The 23,775-nt window shown below is 39.8% G+C and overlaps 1 protein-coding gene across 22 annotated transcripts in view; it reads left to right on the forward strand.

Annotated features, from left to right (window-relative positions):
• The window catches only part of EZH2 (enhancer of zeste 2 polycomb repressive complex 2 subunit), a 219,086-nt gene that overhangs the window by 112,019 nt on the left and 83,292 nt on the right, over positions 1–23,775 (forward strand). For all 22 annotated transcript variants that reach the window (XM_078377422.1, XM_078377420.1, XM_078377416.1 and 19 more), the window contains one exon: positions 8,909–9,076. In XM_078377422.1, the coding sequence (XP_078233548.1) occupies positions 8,909–9,076 (168 nt within the window). The remainder of the gene's footprint in view (positions 1–8,908; positions 9,077–23,775) is intronic.

Consider the following 23,775-nt stretch of genomic DNA (forward strand, 5'->3'; position numbering starts at 1 on the left):
ATTGTCACCCTGCTTATTTAACTTATATGCAGAATACATCATGCGGAAGGCTGGACTGGAGGAATCCCAAGCTGGAATTAAGATTGCAGGAAGAAATATCAACAACCTCCGATATGCAGATGATACCACTCTGATGGCGGAAAGTGAGGAGGAACTAAAGAACCTTGTAATGAGTGTGAAAGACGAGAGTGCAAAAAATGGTCTGAAACTCAACATCAAAAAAACTAAGATCATGGCCACTGGTCCCATCACCTCCTGGGAAATAGAAGGGGAAGATATGGAGGCAGTGACAGATTTTACTTTCTTGGGCTCCATGATCACTGCAGATGGAGACAGCAGCCCCGAAATTAAAAGACGCCTGCTTCTTGGGAGGAAAGCAATGACAAACCTTGACAGCACCTTAAAAAGCAGAGACATCACCTTGCCAACAAAAGTCCGAATAGTCAAAGCTATGGTTTTTCCTGTAGTGTTGTGTGGAAGTGAGAGCTGGACCATAAAGAAAGCAGACCGCCGAAGAATTGATGCCTTTTAATTGTGGTGCTGGAGGAGACTCTTGAGAGTTCCCTGGACTGCAAAGAGAACAAACCTATCAATTCTAAAGGAAATCAACCCCGAGTGCTCATTGGAAGGACAGATCCTGAAGCTGAGGCTCCAGTACTTTGGCCATCTCATGAGAAGAGAAGACTCCTTGGAAAAGACTTTGATGTTGGGAAAGTGTGAAGGCAAGAGGAGAAGGGGACGACCAAGGATGAGATGGTTGGACAGTGTCATCGAAGGAACCAACATGAATTTGAGACAACTCCGGGAGGCGGTGGAAGATAGGAGGGCCTGGCGTGCTCTGGTCCATGGGGTCACGAAGAGTCGGACACGACTAAACGACTGAACAAAAGGGACCTTCGTAAGTCGAGGGTCCACTGTATGTCATCTGCAAGCCTGATGGTGGTCCAGTGCTGGAGTAGAAAGGAACACATGTACAGTTGCACACATATGCATGTGCACAGATACACACATGCGCGCGTGCACGCACGCGCGCACGCACGCGCACACACACACACACACACACACACACACACACACACACATTTGGGCTTAAAACTGGCCACTACTTCATTGGTTACAGCTGCCAGTATAGCTCATGGCACTGGCAGAGGACAAATGTCTGTCAGTCATCCCACCTAGTATCTGATGTTGGCCAAGGAGAGAGGGAGAGAAAGATTATTCTTTTCATTTGGCAGGGTTAGGATTATGGGGAAGGAAATTTAGGTGGGATAGAGAAAGCGTATAATTCCAGAGAGTGAGATAGAACATTTATATCAACTTGCACAGTTATACTACAGTTATACTAAAAGAGAGATTGAAAAGAAAAAAACAAATTTTCCCAGTATTACTATAGTTACTAATCTATCTATTCCCTAATTGGACCTTCACATTCTTCTTTAATCTGTGCTTTTCAAGCTATCTTTCAAGTCTAATTATGATATTTTCCCCTATTTTTGAGTCCTTTTTAAGGTAAGTTTCATTTATTACTAATTATTCCACCTCCGCAACTATCTATGTTTTTTCTGTTAGCTCTTCTAAATCCGAGATACCTGTTTCTTCTAATATTTTCCATTTAATAACTGTAGAAATTACATGCATTATCAAATATTTCATTTCTTTAACATCTCATATCTAATATTCAAGAAAAAGATCAAATCCGGTTCAAATGTCGCGTGGAATAGAATATTTTTCAAACTTTCATACACCTACAGTAATTTCCTATACAGTCATGGCCAAAAATATTGGCACCTTCAATTCTGTCAGAAAATGCAACCTTCTCTCAGAAAATGGTTGCAGTTGCAAAACGTTTTGGTACTCACATGTTCATTTCTTTGGTTGTTGAATCTAATCATCTTTCACTTCCATGTTTTAGTTCATTTTGTCTCTCTTTACTGTTGGTGTTTTCTTTCCTCCTCCTGGATCCTCTTGTGGCTGTAGTGAGCTTTTCTTTAGAGCTTCTCATTTGCTCTTCTGCTCTAGTTGAGCTTCTTTCTTTCTTTTTTTTTAATTTTATTTTCAAAACTATTGGGTAATGGGGAAGGAATACAAAAGGCAAAGGGCAGTGGGGGGGAATGGAAAAAGGGTTTTGAGAATAGGAAAACATCAAATGCATAATCATTCAATCTTACATATCAAGTATATAAACATCTAATCTATTCATGTTCCAATAAAGGTTCATCTTTCTTCTTCTTTTTCTTCTTCTTCTTTTGACTATTTTGTCTATGTATTAACCTCTTTAGCTTTCAACTTATACGTGTAATACAGCTTAAATCTATGTTATTCCCACAGCATCAGAACACCAAGGCCAATTGTGAAATATATCTCCTCTTTCACCCTCCTTTTTTCTTGAGAATACACTCAACAGACCCAAAATAATATAAATCCTGCTCTCCCCTCCCCTTTCCTCCCTGTGCTTGTTTTGTTTCTGCGACTCTTTTTTCTTCCATATTTTAAAAGGGGAAACAATATCATTCAAAGTTTGCTTTTCAACCTCAATTTCCTTATCTGCTATCGCTACATCTCTTACTGGGTGGTCCTCCATCCCTTGTATATTATCTGATATCTTCATCAATACAACCGGTTCCGAGATCTCTTTTTGGTGTAATTTAACCTCTGCTATCTTCCCTCCCCTAGAGCCTCCAATCACGTCTTCCATCTGGTCAATATAATAATTTACCTGCATGAATTTTTGCAACAGTGACATCTGAAAAGAGGTTTTCCAGTCTAGCCACCGATCTGTAATTTTCTCAGGGGGAGGTTCCATTTTCTGTTTCCACTATTTTCACTTAAAATTCCCTCTCCCCTTTACCCCAGTACACATCCAATATTTCTAATATTTCACCTTGCAACTATACCATATTAGCAATAAGATAGCAGGTACATTCAAGTAAGAGATGGAATCTAAAACATAAATCTCTCAAGTGTCTTTGTAGTCCAGTCCTTTTACACGTCGCTAATATCTTCAGACCGGTTGCTTCTTCTTTTCCCTTCTTTTCTCTTCTCCAAGTTTGTTTTAACCTTCACCTGGCAAGACTCTATTATTAGAATGTCATTTGTCAAGATCCCAGTTCAGTTCAAACCACATAGCCCCCAGTTCACAGCTCACAGTCCGTTTCTTCCTTTTACTTCCAAAGACTTCCTTCTCCTCCCCCAAACAGGGAGATCCAGCAATCAGAGTCCCGGCAATATATTATCCACGGAAAGCAGAGTCCCACACAGTCTAAAAATATATAACCACAGAGGAAAAGGGGTCCAAAGTGAACAGCTTGCAACAGAATTTATTTTTTCAAGGCCCGTCAGTTGATTCTTCAAGAGTTATTTTTCCTCCTTTAATGGAGACACGAGCTATTTCTGCCTGGCTGTTCCTTTAGAAATAACTCGACCTTCAGCTTGGGTAAAGCTGGAATGCTAGGAATGCCGCTCCTTATCTCATTTGGTCATAAATTTGCACACAATCACTTGTTCTTCATTTAATGAGGTTTTTCATAGAACAAGGGCTTCCACTTACTTTGATGTATACTTTCGCCGTGCTTCTGTTTTCTTATTCTCGGCGAACGGAGCTGTCTTTGGCTAGTTGCCAAAAATGGCGCCCATCTTCGTCTGTGCTGATGTGAATTTCCAGAAGAAAGACAAATCGAATTGCTGCCCAATCTTCTAACTTCTGTGGCTCACCAGCTGCTGCAGAAGGGTCTCTCCTGACTCTTCCTTGGCCCCCCCATTTCTGGAAGGGTCCCAGACCGAAGTGGTTCTAGCTTTCCCCGGGAGCTATTCCCGAGAGCTGCTAGCTTCACCAAGACGAAGCTCCTCCTCCTAGTTGAGCTTCTTTCTGTGGTACCACACTTAGGGTATGGTCCTTTGCTTTTATGGAAAGAGAGATCTGAGTTCCCAAGAGGCTGTCCCATAAAAAGAGACTGAACAGCCATTTGTAGTAACACTATTCATGTAACATTTATTATGTTTGTTTGTTTGTTTGTTTGTTTGTTTGTTTGTTTGTTTATTTATTTATTTATTTATTTATTTATTTATTTATTTATTTATTTATTTATTTATTTATTTATTTATTTATTGTATTTATACCCCCCCTATCTAGTCATTTCGACCACTCTAGGCGGCTTACAACATATATAATGCATATAATGGTATACCAGGTATAAGAGGCCTCAAACACACTCCACTCATCCAATACTCACACCGAACCTGAAGGTCCTCAGTTGATCTAAGGTGTATGTGCTTCGCTGTCTCCTGGTGATCAGCCATAGACATGAAAGCTTGGGTGTCTGTTGCAGCGCTGTTCCAGACCACACCCGCCATGAAAAAATCCTTAATTCTTATAGTTGAGAGAGTAAACATGTTGACAGCAAGTCCTCTTAGTAAATGAGTCATTTTTCCAGTTCCTGGTTTTTCCCAGGATCAGCAATTCCACCCCAAAATAGATCTTATCTACATGTACAGACATCTATTTGTAGATCTGCTTTTCTCAGGCCTCTCAGTGATTCATCTTGTTTACTCCTTTTTCTTATTCCACTTACCTCAGCTTTTTCTATGACCTTGCTGGCGTACTTATCCCAGACGGCAATTGTCATTCTCTATTTTTATGAGTCCTTGTTACAAGGTCTTAGTCTGGAACCCACTCACACGGTTACATCTGCCTCTTATCCTGATGATCCATTTGATCTCTTCTTGTTTCTTATCTGTTTTTTTCCTCTTCTTTTCTGCCCAGTCACTTCACTTTTGTTTTCATAAAACCTTTTGCCTTCAATTTTGAGTTAATGTAATAACTCTGCTCCTGGAATTCAAAGAGGACACCTTCAGGCACCAACCACTTATACATAATTGAGTTTGTTCTCAAGGGATCTGTCGACTCCTCATATTGTCTCCTGTTCTGTCTTTCCCACGGAATATTTTTCAGGATCTTAATTATCTTTTTTATTAGGTTCCTTGCCTTGTATATTTCTTAGAACTTCATCTCGAATGATCTTGTAAATTTAACATGAATTTCTCTGGGGAGAGTCTTATTGCTGATGTATGCTGTATTAATTTGTCATGTTGTGTCTATATTTTGTTGAACATCCTCTGCTTACATCTCCATGAGCAATGCTAAATAATTAGTAATCACTTGCACTGTGTCTTCTCCTTTTTGTTCTGGTAGATCCTGGAATTCCAAGTATGGTATTGGCTCTTTACATTTGTAAATTTAACAGTAATTTCATCTTGCTTTCTTGCATTTTAGTTCTTCCATATCTGTATTCATGGTCTTCTGTTGTTTTTGATTTCCGAGCTATTCTGGCTATTTGTTTTTAATTTTCTGTAGTTTGATTTTTAATACCAGTCATTTGCATCCATAACTCTTTCATTTGTGCACATAGCTGAGCCATCCCTCTTTGTAATTGCTGTAGCCCTGTTGATAACATCTCTTGAATACTCTTTTGCCAGTTGCTAAATGATTCCTGCCTCAATAACTCATTGAGATTCTTGTTCTTGTGCCCGTGATCCTCTGAGTTCTCTTTTCCACCTTTTGTCACCATATTGGTTCTCCCCCCCATTCTTCCTAAATTAAGTAAATAGGTAAATAAGGGATGCTGTTTAAATCTTTTGTCAGCAGATTCCGCCCCCCCAAATTAAGTAAATAAGGAGTGTTGTTTAAGTCTTCTATCAGCAGATGTCACTGTAACCTTATTTTTCTTTCTCAGTTTTGTTTACATATCTGATCGAAGAAGGAGGTAGCACTTCCCTCAGGGTTGAAATTTCTCACAGTAGCTGAGTCACAATAGTACAAATTTAAAGGATCCACAATGCTTTGAAGTCAATAGGATTTGATATTGATATTTTAGATAGTCACTGGAGCTAGACTTTTCTCTTAGATTGATCTCCTTTTGTAGTGAGGTAGTTTTCTCCCTTTTCCTCCTCTCTCCTTCTTCTGATCTAAGCTGGGGTGGGGTCGTTTCTACTGTGACAGTAAGATTTTTAAAAAGGTAAAGTCCATTTTGCTGATTCTTTACATCTATCTCTTTTCTGTGGAGTTATTTGGGGTCATGGAGATTTTCCTTATATGAACAAATATTTTAACTCACTGGTTGAGATATTTCCAACAACCTTTTGTGCTCTCTCACTCTCTGCTTGGGGTGTTCCCAGTTCTTTCCCAAAATGGCTTCCACCTCAGTCCGTTCACTCAGATGCAACTTCAGAGGGGGAACCAGTCTTCGCTGATTCCTCTCCCTCCCCTTGTCATCTCTCCTGCTTCAGACACCTCTTCTCCTAGCAGTGTCCTTTCCCCCCTGGTTTTGCGGGGGCAGAAATGAGGGGACCCAGTCAGTTTCAGGAGCTTGCCTGAAATCTGACCAGTTCGTGCCACAACAAAACTCTGCCTCCAACAGGGAGATATATTCAGGGTTAACCATATGGGCGTTAGCCACTGCATGGCCCTGCCTGTCTCCCAAAGGGGCAGAGAGTGTGCAACAGCCCCAGAGCTGGACATGTGTGTTTGCTCTCCACCTCTGTCCTATGGAGGGAGGGAATGCTGCACCTTGGGGGCCCTCCCACTTTCACCTAGATCCATCCTCATGATTCAGAAATGCCAAAGTAATTGTGACAACTGAAAAGGTATCACCTCAAATTTTGACCAGTATATTTTGGACATGAGCTTAAACAATATCCCCAAGATATGAGGAATGATAGGTTGGGTTCGTTGAGCACTGCAGTCTCAGGTAGCTGGTCTGGTTGGCTTCTGCAATTTTTCTAGTGTTTTGTGGGCCAAGAAAGATCCACATGAGCTAAGTATCCCTGCAGCTTAATATATGATGGCTGCTAGACCGTTGACTCACCCATCCGATGCTGCTGCGGCTCCACGCTCCCTTTCAATTGCTCTGGAGCTTGCGGTTGGCTAGCCACTCCTGGCAGAAGGAGGGAAGATGAGCCTTCCTGCCAGGTTGACTAATGGCTAGTTGACCATGAGCTTCGGAGTGATTGAAAGGGAGTGCGGAGCCACGGCAGCAGCAGGCAGGTGAGTGGATGGTCTGGCCCCAGGGGGGCAGACCCTTATGTCCACCTGTGCGAGGGTATTCATATACATATATGAATACAAATACCCCCATGTCTACATATAACAAAGGATCCTGTTTTCAGGCACCAGGCACTCCCCTGACCCACCACTGGACCTGTTGAAATCAAGGAGGTTCACCACTACAGGTGGCAACCACATTTAATACTCCAAGATTGATTCTCCCTAAGGTCCCAGAGTTTTGATGGAAATGGGTCTGAGATTCTAGGGCCAATATGTAAAAGCTTTCATCCTGAAATCAAGAGGGGGCATCCATAGTATTATTATTCACATCTTGTATATGTTGTTTTGAGAACAGGATATTCTTTTCCACGGCCTCTGTGGATCATATTTTGGGTGATCCATGCATGCACGGAGCCTCGTCAGAATATTCTAGAGCTTCTGTGATCAGAAAAAGACATATTATTACAAGCCCCCTCCCCCAAAACATACGGCCATTTTGAGTTACAAGCAGCTCCGGCCACACAATTTTGCTTCTACTTGCGACCGGAGCTTCCAGTTACAAACAGAAAAAGGCAGGGAAATTCAAATTGCTAACTCTAGGTGGCGATGAGGCTGCTTCTTTGTAGCTCTTTCACCCCAGCAGTTAGAAAGTGTGCGTGTGCGATTGGAGGAGGCTGCCTGGTAAGGTAAGATGCTGCTTTATGCTTTTTAAAAACTGTTCTGGGTGTTTTTGCAGCGTGGCTTTGGGCCGGGGGGTTATGTTTCTGCGCTGGGATGGGTCTTGGGTTTGTTGGTCGGTTCCCCCCCCCAATTTCTGATGGGTCTTGGGAGTTCTGGTTGCTTTTTGGAGTGTTTTTTCCCATTTCTGATGGGGGTTTTGTTTTTTGGGTTTCCCCAATTTCCGATGGGTCTTGGGGGTTTTGGTTGCTTTTTGGGGGTTTTTCCCCATTTCTGATGGGTCTTCCATGCTTCCCTTGCTTTTTGCTTTGTTCTCTTTGCATTTCTGACATGCTCCCTTTGTTCTCTTTGCATTTTCAACCGGCTCCGTTTGTTTTCTTTGCATTTTCGACCTGCTACCTTTGTTCTCTTTGCATTTCCGATGGGTCTTGCATGCTTGATTGCTTCCCCCCCTCGACCAGAAGAGATTAATCGTGTTTCCAATGGGTCTTGCAGTGATTTTTTTTGTGTGTGTGTGTGATTTTTTTTCTTCGTCTGGAATGAATTAATTGCATTTCAGTGCATTCCAATGGGAAATGGTGCTTCGATTTACAACTTTTTCGAGTTATAACCATCTTCCGGAACCAATTAAGTTCATAAGTTGAGGCACAACTGTACAATACTTTTAAATTACCCAGGCAGACTGGATTGAAAACGCAATCTTTCTGGCCTGCCTGGAGAACTGCTTCTACTCCTGGGCCAATCCTATTGGCCAATTAGAATTCCAGGATAGGAAGCCTTTGTGCCAGTGCAGGGAGCCCTATGAAGAAGCTTGCCTCTGCAGTGGCACCTGCTGAAACCTCTTGCCCTGAAGCCACAAAATGCAGCCTTGAGGTGAATCTAGGACCAGTCTTTGTGACACATCAGTTCATTCTAGTGGTTGAAGTCAATTTCTAATCCAATAACAACTGATGTAGCTTTTAAGAAATAAGAAAAGGATTTAAGGCTAGTGTTTCATCCAGAATTTAGAGGCTTTTAAAGACTGAAAAATAGAACAGGGAATTAAGAAATAGAAGCTATAAAATGTTGAAAATTATGCCTTATGTTTCCTTTGATAATTTGCAATTTGATTTTCTATGGCTAATGTTTTATATTTCTTGAGGTCTGCACTTTAGTGAAAATAAGTCTCTTTTAACTTGTGTTTTGTTTCAGAATGTGGGTTTATCAATGATGAGATATTTGTAGAGCTGGTCAATGCTCTTGGTCAGTATAGTGATGATGATGAAGAAGATGAAGATGACGATGAAGATGATGATGATGATGTTGATAATCTTGATGGAAAAGCTGAAAAGGAAAAAAACCAGGAAGGCAACAGACTAGGTATGCTAATAGGGTTCAAATATGTTTATACTGGTTAGACTAAAAGTACACAAGGCATAGTCTGATGCCATGAAAAATCAGAATCAGTGTCAGGAGCAGAGCACCATACAGTTGTCGTTCTCTAACTCTGTCCGTCTTAATCAGGAAGATCTAAACAATCATAAACCTTCCATTATTTCTTTCTTGATTTCTTCACTGGGATCCCCAATCCAGTGCTCTAACATACCTTTTTGGACAAGCTATAGCCATAAGCCACAAGCCATTGTTTGTTGTTGGGATGAATGCAGGACAACTATAGTTTTCTAAAAACAGTTCTTCAATAGAGTACACTTTGGCTGAAATTCAGTAATAAGTTGCAACGAGAGTAGACCCATTGAATCAATAAATATTTGGTAAGTTAACTCTTCTGTAAATTCTACTAATTTACTGTATTTATGATTTACTACTGAAGGGGGGAAGCTTTGGTAACAATGTGGAAGGAGAAGAAAGAGGAGAGAAAAACACACACACATCCCCTGATTACTAGCTGTAATGATATGTGTTTTTGAAACTATAGTGTGTTTATTAGAATGGGTTATGTAGTCATATTATTGTCTTAATGGCATCCATTTTGAATCAATGTCTGTGTCTGTGAAAGGAATTTCAAGATGCTGTTTGCGACTCCCTAGCTCTCAGTCCTTATCTGGTTGCTAGGACGGCCGAAGAGCAGAAATTCTGGTAGTCATAACATTTCTACCACTAACATAATAACACCTGCAAAGTCTCATGTGAAACTAGGGTGGGACAAGACATTCTTTGCTTGTTCCTGATTGGTTATCCTGAAGAAGAAGGAGAAGGGGGGTAATGGAGTCTTAAGTGGTAAAATGGAGTGTTGCAGAGAGAAGAAGAGCCTTTTTTCTGAAATGGAGCCTTTTTCCTAACATGGACCTGATGGACTATAACGGACTTTACCGTTCCTGATGGACTATGGAATTCCTGGATACGTAAGAATGTAGTTTTCTTTAGGAGAAGGAAGGCTATGCCGTCCTTAACTATAGATTAGTATTCATTTCTTTGTTTTATTTTTTTTTCAGCTGGAGTTTGTGGAGTATTCTAATGTCTTGATTTGGAAATGTTACTAAATGCCTTATTTTGCAATAAACTGAATTCTATCTAGAACTATAATTTCTTAATAAAACAATAATGTTTAAGATTTCATGTGTTGGTCTCTTGAACAGAATAACCTGAATAATTATTTTGCTACCTAATAATTGGCCATGTGTTTGCTACGATAGAGCCCATAATTTACCTGAGTTCTAACTCATGGTTTATGTTGTGTTTTTTTTTTTTCTTACAAAGATGGTAGACTTGAGGAAGGGGCTTCAGTGCAGTTGCCTGGTTAAGTTGGGCTCATCTTAGCCACATAAGGACTGACTAAGCTCCGGAATCTCTCTATTCCCGGCTTTTTCTGTTCTCCTCGGAGACAGAAGGAGCTGACACTGGTGCAAAATTGAAAGAGAAACTTTCCATTTGCTGATAAGAACTATTTAAGCTTAAAGTAATTAATTACTTTAAAAAAAACCAATTTACACCCAGGGGAAGAAGGAAGAAAAAAGCCGCGGACAAAAGTACTGACCAGAAGTTTAGATGAACTGCCTTTAATAACGGATTGCTGTCTATTCTCAGAGTTTAAAATATTAATAAATAAATAAATATAACGATAAGAAACTCACTGAGAGAACTAAATTCTATTGACATGCCTAATAAAGCTGTGCAGGACTTTTAAATTACTCTTGAGCTTCACCTGCTGGGAATTTGTACAATTACGTCCAGATTCATTGCAACTGCTTTTTTGGATTAAATTTTCTTTTCTTTGGATTAAATTACTGCTGGAGACTCTTTTAAAAAATAAATGAGATTGGAAACAAGCTTGGATAAAAAGATATTAATGAGGCAAGGAAGGTCAAGACAAAAGGAAAGCAGAGTTGCTGTGAAAAATAGAAGAGAAAGTAGAGAGGTTTGGAGAAGACTTTGAATCAGGTTTAGCATCCAGATCGGAATCCAAAAATAAACGTTCTGACTATAATTTGAAGAGGCTATCTGAGGGTACAACAGAAAAAAAGTCACGAATTACAAAAAAACACAAGAAGTAGGACCCAGTTCTGAACCAGAATCTATTGGACACTGTTTCACGTATTAAGGTGTTAAAGGGTGTTTACCCCTTCATAGATTGCTGCCTTGTCATGGTGAAGGGGCTTGAGTAACTCGAGAGAAGCTATAGCTATACCGTGCAGGGACACCCAAGGCGGACAAGTCATGGTGGAGAGTTCTGACTGAATGCAATCCACCTGGAGTAGGAATTGGCAAGCCACTCCAGTATCTCTGCCAATACCCCATGATCCGAAACAAAAGGCTAAAAGATATGACACTGGAAGATGGGCCTCTCAGGTTGGAAAGCGTTCAACATGCTACTGAGGAAGAGCGGAGGACAAGTAGCTCCAGAGCTAATGAAGTGGTTGGGCCAAAGCCGAAAGTATGCTCAGCTGCGGACGTGCCTGGAAGTGAAAGGAAAGTCCGATGCTGCAAAGAAAAATACTGCATAGGAACCTGGAATGTACGAGTAAGATCTCTGAACCTTGGTAAGCTGGATGTGGTCAAACAGGAGATGGCAAGAATAAACATTGACATCCTGGGTGTCAGTGAACTAAAATGGACAGAAATGGGCAAATTCAATTCAAACGATTATCATATCTACTGTTGTGGGCAAGAATCCCGTAGAAGGAATGGACTAGCCCTCATAGTCAACAAAAGAGTGGGAAAAGCTGTGATGGGATATAATCTCAAAAATGATAGAATGAATTCAATACGAATCCAAGGCAGACCTTTCAACATCACAATAATCCAAGTTTATGCACCAACCACCAATGCTGAGGAGACTGAAATTGACCAATTCTATGAAGACTTACAACAACTTCTAGAACTGAAACCAAAGAAAGATGTTCTTCTCATTCTAGGGGATTGGAATGCTAAAGTAGGGAGTCAAGAGATAAAAGGAACAACAGGAAAGTTTGGCTTGGAGTTCAAAATGAAGCAAGGCAACGGCTAATAGAGTTTTGTCAAGAGAACAAGCTGGTCATCACAAACACTCTTTTCCAACAACACAAGAGGCGACTTTACACATGGAAATCACCAGATGGGCAATACCGTAATAAGATTGATTATACTGTATTCTCTGCAGCCAAAGATGGAGAAGCTCAATACAGTCAGCAAAAACAAGACCTGGAGCTGATTGTGGCTCTGATCATCAGCTTCTCATAGCAAAATTCAAGCTTAAACTGAAGAGAGTAGGAAAAACCACTGGGCTAGTCAGGTATAATTTAAACTAAATCCCTTATGAACACACAGTGGAAGTGAAGAACAGATTTAAGGAACTAGATTTGGTGGACAGAATGCTTGAAGAACTTTGGATAGAGGCTCGTAAGCTCGTAACATTGTACAGGAGGCAGCAACAAAAACCATCCCAAAGAAAAGGAAATGCAAGAAAGCAAAGTGGCTGTCCAACAAGGCCTTAGAAATAGCAGAGAAGAGAAGGGAAACAAAATTCAAAGAAGTTGGGGAAAGTTACAGAAAATTGAATGCAGAATTCCAAAGAATAACAAGGAAAGACAAGAGGGCCTTCTTACATGAACAATGCAAAGAAATAGAGGAAAATAATAGAAAAGGAAAAACCAGAGATCTGTTCAGGAAATTTGGAGATCTTAAAGGAACATTTTGTCCAAAGATAGTCATGATAAAGGACAAAAATGGGAGGGACCTAACAGAAGCAGAAGACATCAAGGAGAGGTGGCAAGAATACACAGAGGAATTATACCAGAAAGATTTGTATATCCCGGACAACCCAGATAATGTGGTTGTTGACCTTGAGCCAGACATCCTGGAGAGTGAAGTCAGGCGGGCCTTAGAAAGCTTGTCTAATAACAAGGCCAGTGGAGGTGATGGCTGTCAGCAATCCCCCACCTCCAAGGAGATACCGGGGATGCCGGAGAATGGAGAGATTCCAAAGTTTAGTCAGTCCTTTAGGAGCTAAGATGAGCCCAAGACTCTCAGCTAGGCCCTGACTAACACTTCTTCCTCAAATCCACCTCCTTTATTAAGAAAAGCAATACACACAGACAAATCCATGAGTTAAGACTCAGGCTAATCTGGGCTCTATATATGGTAGCAAATACACATGGCCAAATCAGAAAGACTAGTCTGTTCAAGAAACCAATGCATGCAATTCTAAATCATTATTGTTTTATTAAAAAAGGATGGTTCAGAAAAGAATTCAGATTATTGCAAAGTAATTCAGTTAGAAACATTTTCATAACAAGGCAGACAGATCACCCCCACCACTCCAGCTGGAAAAATAAAATAATTAAAAGCATTCTAAGCTAGAATAATGCATAAGCATAGTCATTCTCACGTTTCCAGGGATTTCACAGTTCGTAGTCCAACAGGTCAGGTAGATTCCAATTGTCCTCCATCAGTCTATGTTGACAAAAAGGCTCCATACCAAAGATATAATCCATTTTGGGAAAAAGCACATGTCTGACCTTTCTCAGTCCAACTCCATCTTTTTCCTTCTTCTCCCCACTTCCTTCTCCTTCCCAGGATTCCTCATAAGGAACACCCCCTCCTGGGTCTTGTTGTCCCGCCTAACTTTCTCATGAGAGCTTCAGTTGTTATCATACTTTGTGGCAGGTTTATTTTGACTACGAAAGTCTCTGCTCTCTACTCATCTTAGCAACGAGATAACCAGAGAGCGAAGCTTCTCTGAAACAGCATGAAAACTTTCCTACTACAGAGCAGACTTTAAATCAAGATGGATGCTGTCAAGACAGTATCATGACTACAAAACCCATTCTAGCGTCCCATAAAAACACAAATCATCACAATGGCATTCCAGTGGAACTATTTAAAATCTTAAAATAGTTAGTGTGCAACATTCAATATGGCAGCAAGTTTGGAAAACTCAGCAGTGGCAGGAGGATTGGAAAATTTCAGTCTACATCCCAGTCCCAAAAAAGGGCAGTGCCAAAGAATGCTCCATACAATTCACATGCTAGCAAGGTTATGCTCAAAATCCTACAAGGTAGGCTTCAGCAGTATGTGGACTGAGAACTCCCAGAAGTACAAGCTGGATTCCGAAGGGGCAGAGGAACTAGAGACCAAATTGGTAAAATATGCTGGATTTTGGAGAAAGCCAGAGAGTTCCAGAAAAACATCTTCTTCTGCCTCATTGACTATGCTTCATTGACTATGCACAGCCTTTGACTGTGTGGACCACAGCAAACTATAGGAAGTCCTTTAAAAAATGGGAGTGCCTGACCACTTTATCTATCTCCTGAGAAACCTATACGTGGGACAGGAAACAACAGTTAGAACTTGATATTAAAAATTCAGAGATAATCTGGAGTCTGAAATGCAAAACATGGATGAACAACTGGTGGAATTGAAAGCATCAGCGAAAAGAAACTCTTCCAGGTTCTTGGGTCAAGAAAGAAATATTGTTCACCTAAAGACTCAGATGATAACGCAACAGGATTTGTCACGAAGGTCAAACATAAGAATTAAAGGCTTGGCAGAAGGTGCTCAATGGGAAAAGAAGTTAGTGAAAATAATACTAGATTCGTTAAATAAAATAATTTTGAGCTTAACTGGACAGTGTTTGATATTGAACACACCCGTCATGCATCAAAAAAAGTCAGAGGTCAACCACGTTATCTGTTGGTAAAGTTTGCCTACTACAGAAAAAAAGAACTTATAAAAGTCTTGAGAGAAAAGCCGGAAATCTTAAAAATTAAAATGATGACATCATAGTTTTCAATGACGATTGCCATGAAACAGTGGCATATAGAAGAAAAATGAGAGTTATCACAGCCATCTTGATTGCAAAGGATAGTAAATACCTATGTGGTCATCCACTCCAAAAATTTGTCACAATGGAAAATACTATAGTGTCACATCGAAGAGATCAGATTTAGATTTTTTTTGATAAACGCTGGACTTATAACGAACGAAGAATGAGGAATTTCAAAACTGAATAGCCAAGAGCAAGAGGTAGAGGAAGAATATAAGTCCGCAAAGGAAGAACAGGTGGTCAGAATAAAGCATGGAGTGGAGGCAAAGCAAAACAGAATGCAAAATAAAAAACACAATCAAATGAGGAGGTCTGGGAAAGGATAAAAAATTATATTGGGGGAACCCAGAAGAAAGGGGAAAATAGGTGGTTAAAGGGAAGGTCTGGGAAATATTAGAACAATTATTAATAAGGTAAAAACCAGAAAAAGGGCTAGAGAGAAGGGGGAAAGTGAGTAATAGAGGGGGTTTAGAGAGTAAAGGGGGGAAATTGTCAAAGGAAGAAGAAAAAATTACTAAGGGACATTCCGGTAGTAGCATAGAAACCCTGGGAATGCAGATAGATACTATTCTGTTAAGGCCTTTCATTAAACATAGTTTAGAGTTTTCAAAGGAAAGGGAACAGTCTTTTAAATAATAGGGATATGACAGAGCTAAGGGCTGAGCCAACGTTCCAGACCACACAGAGCTGAGCCAACGTTCCAGACCACACTTCCCTCCTGAGGCCAAGAGGTAAATTGAATAAAATTCATAAGAATTCAAAGACTAATGAGTGTAGGTGGGGGTGGATAACCAAGGGTTTTGTTTTTTCTGTTTCTTTTTGTCTATTGTTTATTTGCTATTTTTCCTGTTTTATAGGTGTAGCTATTTTAGAGGTATTACAATGGTGCCTCGCAAGACTAAAATAATTTGTTCTGTGAGTCCTGTCGTCTTGCGAAATTTTCGTCTTGCGAGGTACGTTTTTCCACAGGAATGCATTGAAATTTAATTAATGTGTTTCTCTGGGCCAAAAAACACTGAAAAAGTCACTTACCAGGTAGAGAGCTGGGGAAGCACCATCAGAGAACTGGCGGGGGTCCCCCACAACCGCGATCGCCATTTTCAGAGGTCCCCCGGCAGTCCTCCGATGGTCCTGGGGAAGTCTTCAGAGGCTTCAGAAGCCGGCGATTACGGTTGCGGGGGACCCCCGCCAGTCCTCCGATGGTGCAGGGGAAGTCTTCAGAGGCTTGCCCAGCACCATTGGAGGACTGGCAGGGGTCCGCCGCAACCGCAATCACTGGCTTCTGAAGCCTCTGAAGATTTCCCCAGCACCATTTTTGAATTTCCCAGCCTTTCCCCCTGCCTTTTTCCGTTCAGAGGCTTGCCGAGCACCATCGGAGGCAAGCCTCCAAACAGAAAAAGACAGGGGAAAAGGGTGGAAAATTCAAAAATGGTGCTGGGGAAGTCTTCAGAGGCTTGCCCAGCACCATCGGAGGACTGGTGGGGGTCCTCCGGAACCGCGCTTGCTGCTTTCAGAGGTCGCCTGCCTGTCCTCCGATGGTGTAGGGGAAGTCTTCAGAGAAATATCTTTGTCTTGTAGGGCACCGAAAAACTCGCAAGACGCTTTCATCTTGCGAGTTTTTCGTTGCCCTAGACATTTGTGTTGTGAGGTACCAAAACAATGTAAAAAATTAGGGTGTGCACAAGAAACTTGGGACTAGAATAATAGTATAATGGACAATAATTAAACAGATAAAATTAAGTACTTGGAATGTGAGAGGCCTAGGAACGACTGTGTAATCTGGATATAGTATATTTACAAAAAGAACTCATCAGAAAAAAGGGTTTGAATGAACTGAAATGTAACTGGTGTGATATATATGAAAAATCTTTTGGTTCGTCAAAGTCAAGAGGTGTAGCAAGTTTGATTTCTAAAAGATGTGATTTTAAGATAGGAAAAGTGGAAAAAGAAACACAAGGAAGATATTTAATCATACAAAGTAAATGAAGAGAAGAATGTATATATATGGACCAAATGAGAAACGGGAGGAATTTTATGTAAACATGCTAAACAGATTAGATAAAGTAAGGTAAAAATTTGTTATACTTGCAGGGGACTTTAATATGACTACAGATACTTTAAAAGATAAATCAAAAGTAAAGAATACGGATAAACAAAACAAAAGTAATATACTATATAAATTAATTAGAAATACAGTTTTAAAAGATATGTGGTTAGAATTAAAAGGGGAAGAAAGAAAATACTCCTGTTACTCATTGGTACATAAAACTTACACAAGAATACATTACATATTAATATCGAAAGAACTGTTATCAAAGGTAAATAATACAAGTATAGATACTATTCAAATCTCAGATGATGCTAGGGTAAATATGGAACTATTAGTAAAAAGTGATTATAAAGAAGCAAACAGATGGAAGATTGATACAAACATTTACGAACACTGAAATGTTGTAGAATTTCAAAATAATTTAGAAGAGACCTGGGAAATAAATACAAAAGGAGGGCGAAAGGCCATAAACTGGGATGCCACGAAGTCTGTGGTCAGAGGATATCCTATAAAAGTGACATACACAAGACAAAAGAAAAGAAAATAATTCAAGATTTAGAGGAAGATATTAAGAAGACATAAGACATAAGACATAAGACATAAGAAATTTATTTGTCATTGCGCTCACAAGTGGGTGCAACGAAATGAGGTGCTCTTCCCCAAGGTAAAACTGGACAACACTACAAAAAAAGTTAAAATATACACAACTTTCACCATCCAAATATAGATAACCCGTTTTCTCTCAGCAATTAAAATTCCACCAAAAACCTATGGCCCTGCATTTAAACTCAATACTGCACTTGGGTAAAAGCTGTTCTTGAATCTGCTTGTCCTTGCTTTCAATACCCTGAATCTCCTTCCTGATGGTAATAATTTAAAGAGCTGATGTCCCGGATGAGAGGAGTCTTTCAGTATGTTAGATATCTTCCTCTTACATCTGTTCTTATACAATTCTTCCAAAGAGGGGAGTGAACAGCCAATGATGTTTTGGGCCGTCTTAATCACCCTTTGAATTGCCTTTTTCTCTGCCACTGTGCAGCTCGTGAACCATACACAGAGACAGTAGGATAACATGCTCTCAATCGAACTCCGATAGAAGGTGATCAACAAACTCTCAGTCAATTGTTGCTTTCTAAGAATCCTTAGAAAATACAACCGTTGTTGTGCCTTCCTGATTAACGCAGCGGTGTTTGCACTCCAAGTCAGGTCATTTGTTATGATAGTCCCAAGAAACTTACATTCAACCACCTGTTCCACACAAACTCCATCTATATACAGTGGCTGAATGTCTGCTCTTTTTTTCCTATAGTCCACTATGAATTCCTTGGTTTTTTGGATGTTAAATAAAAGATTGGTTTTTTTGCACCAGTGGGATAGCTGTAATACCTCGTCCCGATACGCAGACTCATCATCCCCAGAAATAAGTCCTACTAGTGTAGTATCGGCTGCAAATTTGATAATCCTGTTACTGGGATGGTTATTGGTACAATCCGATGAATAAATGGAGAACAGTAGTGGACTAAGGACACAGCCTTGTGGAGTGCCAGTGCTGAGTATCTTGTCAGTAGAGATGTAGTCATTCAGTTTAACCCTTTGTGGACGATTTGTTAAAAAATCCAAAATCCACAGACAGATAGAATCTGGAAAATCAAGATCTTTAAGTTTGTCTATTAATCTGTGGGGTATAATGGTGTTAAAAGCAGAGCTAAAGTCCACGAACAGCATTCTTACATAATTCCCTTGTGTTTCCAAGTGGGATAAAGCCATATGAAGCACAGTATTGATCGCATCCTCGGTTGATCTATTTTCTTTATAAGCAAACTGAAGCCCATCAAAGGGATCAGGAAGGCAGGAAATAATATATTTCCGAACTAACTGCTCAAAGCACTTCATTAAGATTGAAGTTAGTGCCACCGGCCTGTAGTCATTCGGACTGTTTGTAGGCAACTTTTTAGGCAGTGGAACGATGACAGAAGCCTTGAGACAGACGGGAACTGCGCATAGTGTCAGGGATCGATTAAAAATTACAGTCCATATCCCGGCTAGCTGATCAGCACAGTCTTTTACCACCCGACCAGGAATTAAGTCGGGTCCAGCTGCTTTTCTGGAGTTAACCACTTTCATAGTCTGTCTCACATCCTGCTCATTCACAATGAAGGGGGGACTCTGCTGAGTAAATGATGGCAAACGAACAGTTTCAGTTTGATCGATCTCGAAACGAGCAAAAAAGTTGTTCAACTCCTCAGCCACCTCCACACCTCCACCCGAGGAAACCTTTTTTGCTTTGTAGTTTGTTAGTTATTGAACCCCCTGTCAAACTTGCCTCATGTTATTGCTGAGAAAGCAGTCTTCAGTTCTCCTCTTGTATTCGGCCTTAGCTTGCTTAATGCCTCTCCTCAAATTCGTTCTTGCTGCACTGTAGTCTAGATCATCCCCAGACTTAAAAGCCTTATTTCTAGCATACAACAGGCGTCTAACCTTCCCGGTCATCCAAGGTTTTTGATTGGGATAAACCCGGATACGTTTATCCACTGTGACCGTGTCAATACAGTGTGCCATATACCCTAACACTGCAGCTGTATGTTCTTCCAGATCAGGATGGTCAAAAACTTCCCAATTCGTTTGTTCAAAACAGTCCTTTAACTGCTCCATTGCTCCCTCTGGCCAGCTTTTTACTGTCTTGACTACTGGCCCTGACTGTTTTCTCAGAGGAATATACTCCGGAGCTAAAAACAGGGACATATGGTCAGACTGGCCCAAGTGTGGCAATTGTAATATCCTGTATCCATTTGCAATATTCGTGTAGACCTTATCTAAGGTGTTCAGCCCCCTAGTAGCACACCTTACATGTTGATGGAATTTGGGGAGGACTGCACGTAGATCTACATGATTGAAGTCTCCTGCAATAATGTATACAGCATCCGGAAATTTACTTTGCAAGTTGCCAATTTCATCGCTCAGATGACCCAGCGCCAAATCCGCATTTGCATCCGGCGGAATATAAACAACAAGAATAATAACAACGCTGAATTCCCATGGAAGGTAAAAAGGTCTGCATTTAACAGACAGATATTCCAGCTCCAAAGAGCTATGACGTGTTATAATCTCTGAGTTTGTGCACCAGCTCTCTCTAACAAACATGCACAATCCTCCTCCTCTGCACTTCCCCACATTCCTGTCTCTGTCCAAACGATGTAATAAAAAACCTTCCATATCAATAACAGTGTTTGGAATAGTGGGGTTCAGCCAGGTTTCAGTGATTAACAGCACGCAACAGTTTTTCACAAACTTACTTGAGGAGACCTGTAACCTTAAGTCATCCATCTTGTTTGCCACTGATCTGGCATTAGTCAGAAAGAGACTTGGGAGTGGTAGTCGCTTTGTCTGTTTTTGCAGCCTATACAAAACACCAGCCCTACAGCCCCTTTTCTTCTTCCTCTCCTTACGTTTCCTTTTCCTTCTTACTCTCGCTTTTGCCGGAATTACAGTCCACAGAGAGCCGGGGGACCTTGCAATCTCTGATGGTATGCCATGTTTCCAAATAAACTTAGCTGTTATCTCCTGTTTACATTGCAATCCAATCCTCATAAGTTCACAATTGCTGTAGAGTATATTCACTCCGCCGGAGGTATTCACAACACCAGATAATACACACAAAAACATCCATAAAGAACGCCAAGTCGAAGAGCACTGAGCTGCAGCACCGGAATGCGCGGCCATTTCATTTTAAGAAGTTAAAAAAGAAGTGATAAGAACTAGAGAAAAGGAGATTATGGTGGAATTACAAGCTAAAAGGAAGGAATTAGAAGGGATACATATGGAAAAGGTCCAGAGGGATCTAATATATTTAAACAGGGAATACTTTGAATTTGGTAACAAAAATTCAGTGCTTCTAGCAAAAGCTGCCCGGAATACAAAAGTAAGAGTAATATAGAAGTGATAAAAAACTAAAAAGGGGACAGATGTAACAAAATGAAAGAAAAACTAGAAGCTTTTCAAAAATTCTATAAGGACTTGTATAGAAACAAGAATCCATCCCTATATAAAATAGAAAAATATTTAGAAAATATTTTTTTAAAAGTAATAACTGAAGAGGATAGGGAATTAATGGCGATAACAATAATAGAGGAAGTGATAGAAGTTATTGTAAAGAAATTAAAAGCAGCGAAGACATCTGGTACAGATGGATTGGGCCCAGAATATTATAAAACTATAAAAAAATTCTTATTCCAAAATTAAAAGAATTATATAATGGCATATTAAAAGGAGAAGAAATCCCTCAGTGTTGGAAAGAATCATTAATAGTTTTAATTTTAAAACCAGATAAAAATCCTATAAATATGGAGATAGACTGATTTCATTGATAAATCAAGATTCTAAGATATTTACGACAATTTTGACAGCAAGGTTAAACAAGTTTATAGGGAAATATATTGAGAAAGATCAAAATGGTTTTATACAAGGTAGATAGATGTTGGATCCAATGAGGAAGGTGCTTAACTCGATTTATTTAGCAAAAGAATCAAAATGTAAGGCAGGTGTAATATCCCTAGATATCTTCAAAGCTTTTGATTTGGTTGAATGGGATCCATTAAAAATACAGTCATGCCCCGCTTAACGATTACCCCATATAATGACGAATCCACTTCACAACAATGTTTTTGCGATCGCAATTGCGATTGCAGTTCCCTGCTTCGGGAAGCAATTCTTCGCATTATGACGGTCAAAACAGCTGATCGTCGGGTTTTCAAAATGGCCACCGGCTGCTCAAAATGGCTCCCCGCTGTTTTTAGGAGGCATTTTTCACAAGACAGGCACCCGAAAATGGCCGCCGTATGGAGGATCTTCGCTGGACGAGCAGGTATTCAGCTTATTGGAACGCATTGAACGGTTTTCAATGCATTTCAGTGGCCTTTTTTATTTCGCTTTATGACGTTTTCACTCTACAGTGGTTTCGCTGGAACGAATTAATGTCGTCAAGCGAGGCACCACTGTATTGCTTAAACAGATAGGATTCGGTACTGAATTTAGACAAATATTTCATCAATTACATTCACAGAACTGCAAAAATAATACAGTGGTGCCCTGCTTGACGACGACCACGCTTGATGACAAAATTGCTTGACAACGAAATCGCTTGAGGAGTTTTTTGCAATCGCTATTGCGGTCGCAAAATGATGGTTCCAATGGATTTTTTTGCTTTGCATTGATTAGGTCCCTGCTTCGCGAACCGTTTGTTCGCTAAATGACAATTTTTCCCATTCTGCAAAATGGCTTCCCTTTGCAAAATGGCTTCCCTCCCTTTGCAAAATGGCTGTTTTCTGGACCCCTGTTTCGGAAGACAGCAATTTTAAACAGCTGATCGGTGGTTTTCTATGGGCGATCTTCGCTGGACAATGAGGTATTTCCCTTTGGAACGCATTAACCGGTTTTCAATGCATTCCAATGGTTTTTTTTTTCCGTTTGACGGCAATTTCACTTAACAGCGATTTTCCTGGAATGGATTATTGTCTTCAAGTGGGGTACCACTGTAAATCATGGCATAACCGAATCAATATGTTTAGGCCGAGAAACAAGACAGGGCTGCCCCTTATCTCCAACTTTATTTATATTGATAATAGAAGTGCTGGCACAAGTGATGAGAAATGATAGTTTAATTAAAGGTGTAGACAATAGAGAGGAGAATAAAATAAATCTTTTTGCGGATGACACACTATTAATAATTAAAACCCCAAATGAAACACTGCAGATTATTAGAACAAATTTGAATCACTTTGGAGAAATACTGGGTTTTAAAGTAAATTGGGAGAAATCAGAATGTATTTTATTAAGTCATTCAGAAGTAGATGAGAAAGAAATGAAAAAAGAATTTAAGGGAAGAATTGAAAGTATAATTAAATACCTAGGTACAGTAGTTATATTACATGGAATACACAGGAAACAAAGCAAATATGGATAAATTGAAGAAAGAAATTAATGAACAGATAAATAAATATTAAAAAAGTAAAATTATCATGGTTTGGAAGAATAGCATTAACTAAAATGAAGATCATCCCTAAACTTAATTTTATGTTTTGGATGCTCGCAATAAAGATTGGAGAAATATATTTGAAAAATTGGCAGAACGTGATAGTTATTGTAATAGAAATAAAAGAATAAGAATTAATAAGAAACTATGGTACATTCTACAAAAAGAAGGAGGGCTTGGATTAAAAAATGTTAAAACATATTACATTGCAAACCAGTTTAGACATATTCCAGATATTATTGTATATAATAGAAGCTTAATTTGGAGGAAACTGGAAATGCAAATTTTTTTTGATAGATTGGAGAATATCTTTAAAGAAAAATAGCAGAAGAAATAAAGAGAATAACTAATCCTTTTTTGAAGTATTTGTTAGAATGCTAGAAAGAATATAGATACATATTGAGTCCACTTATCTCACCTTTACAACAAGTAGTGGAGGCTCGGAATTTCCTCCAAATCCTTAAAACTAAACTTAAAGAAGTATTAGTAGAGAAAGGGTTAAATACAATAAGGGCTTGGATGAAAAAGATGAAAGATAAAAATACTAAAAAGGAAATTTTGGGAGAGGAAGAGGGGATATCTTGGATAAATATACTTCAAATGGAAAGTTGGATAAGGGAGTGGACCAGGAAAGTTGGAGAAATTAGAAGATTGTCTAAATTCGTGGAGATTATAGAGCAGGGGTCTCAAACATGCCGCCCGGGGGCCATTTGCAGCCCCCCAGTTGATAGTTTGTGGCC

This window comes from Pogona vitticeps, chromosome 6 (genome assembly GCF_051106095.1).
Source record: "Pogona vitticeps strain Pit_001003342236 chromosome 6, PviZW2.1, whole genome shotgun sequence".
Taxonomy (NCBI): domain Eukaryota; kingdom Metazoa; phylum Chordata; class Lepidosauria; order Squamata; family Agamidae; genus Pogona; species Pogona vitticeps.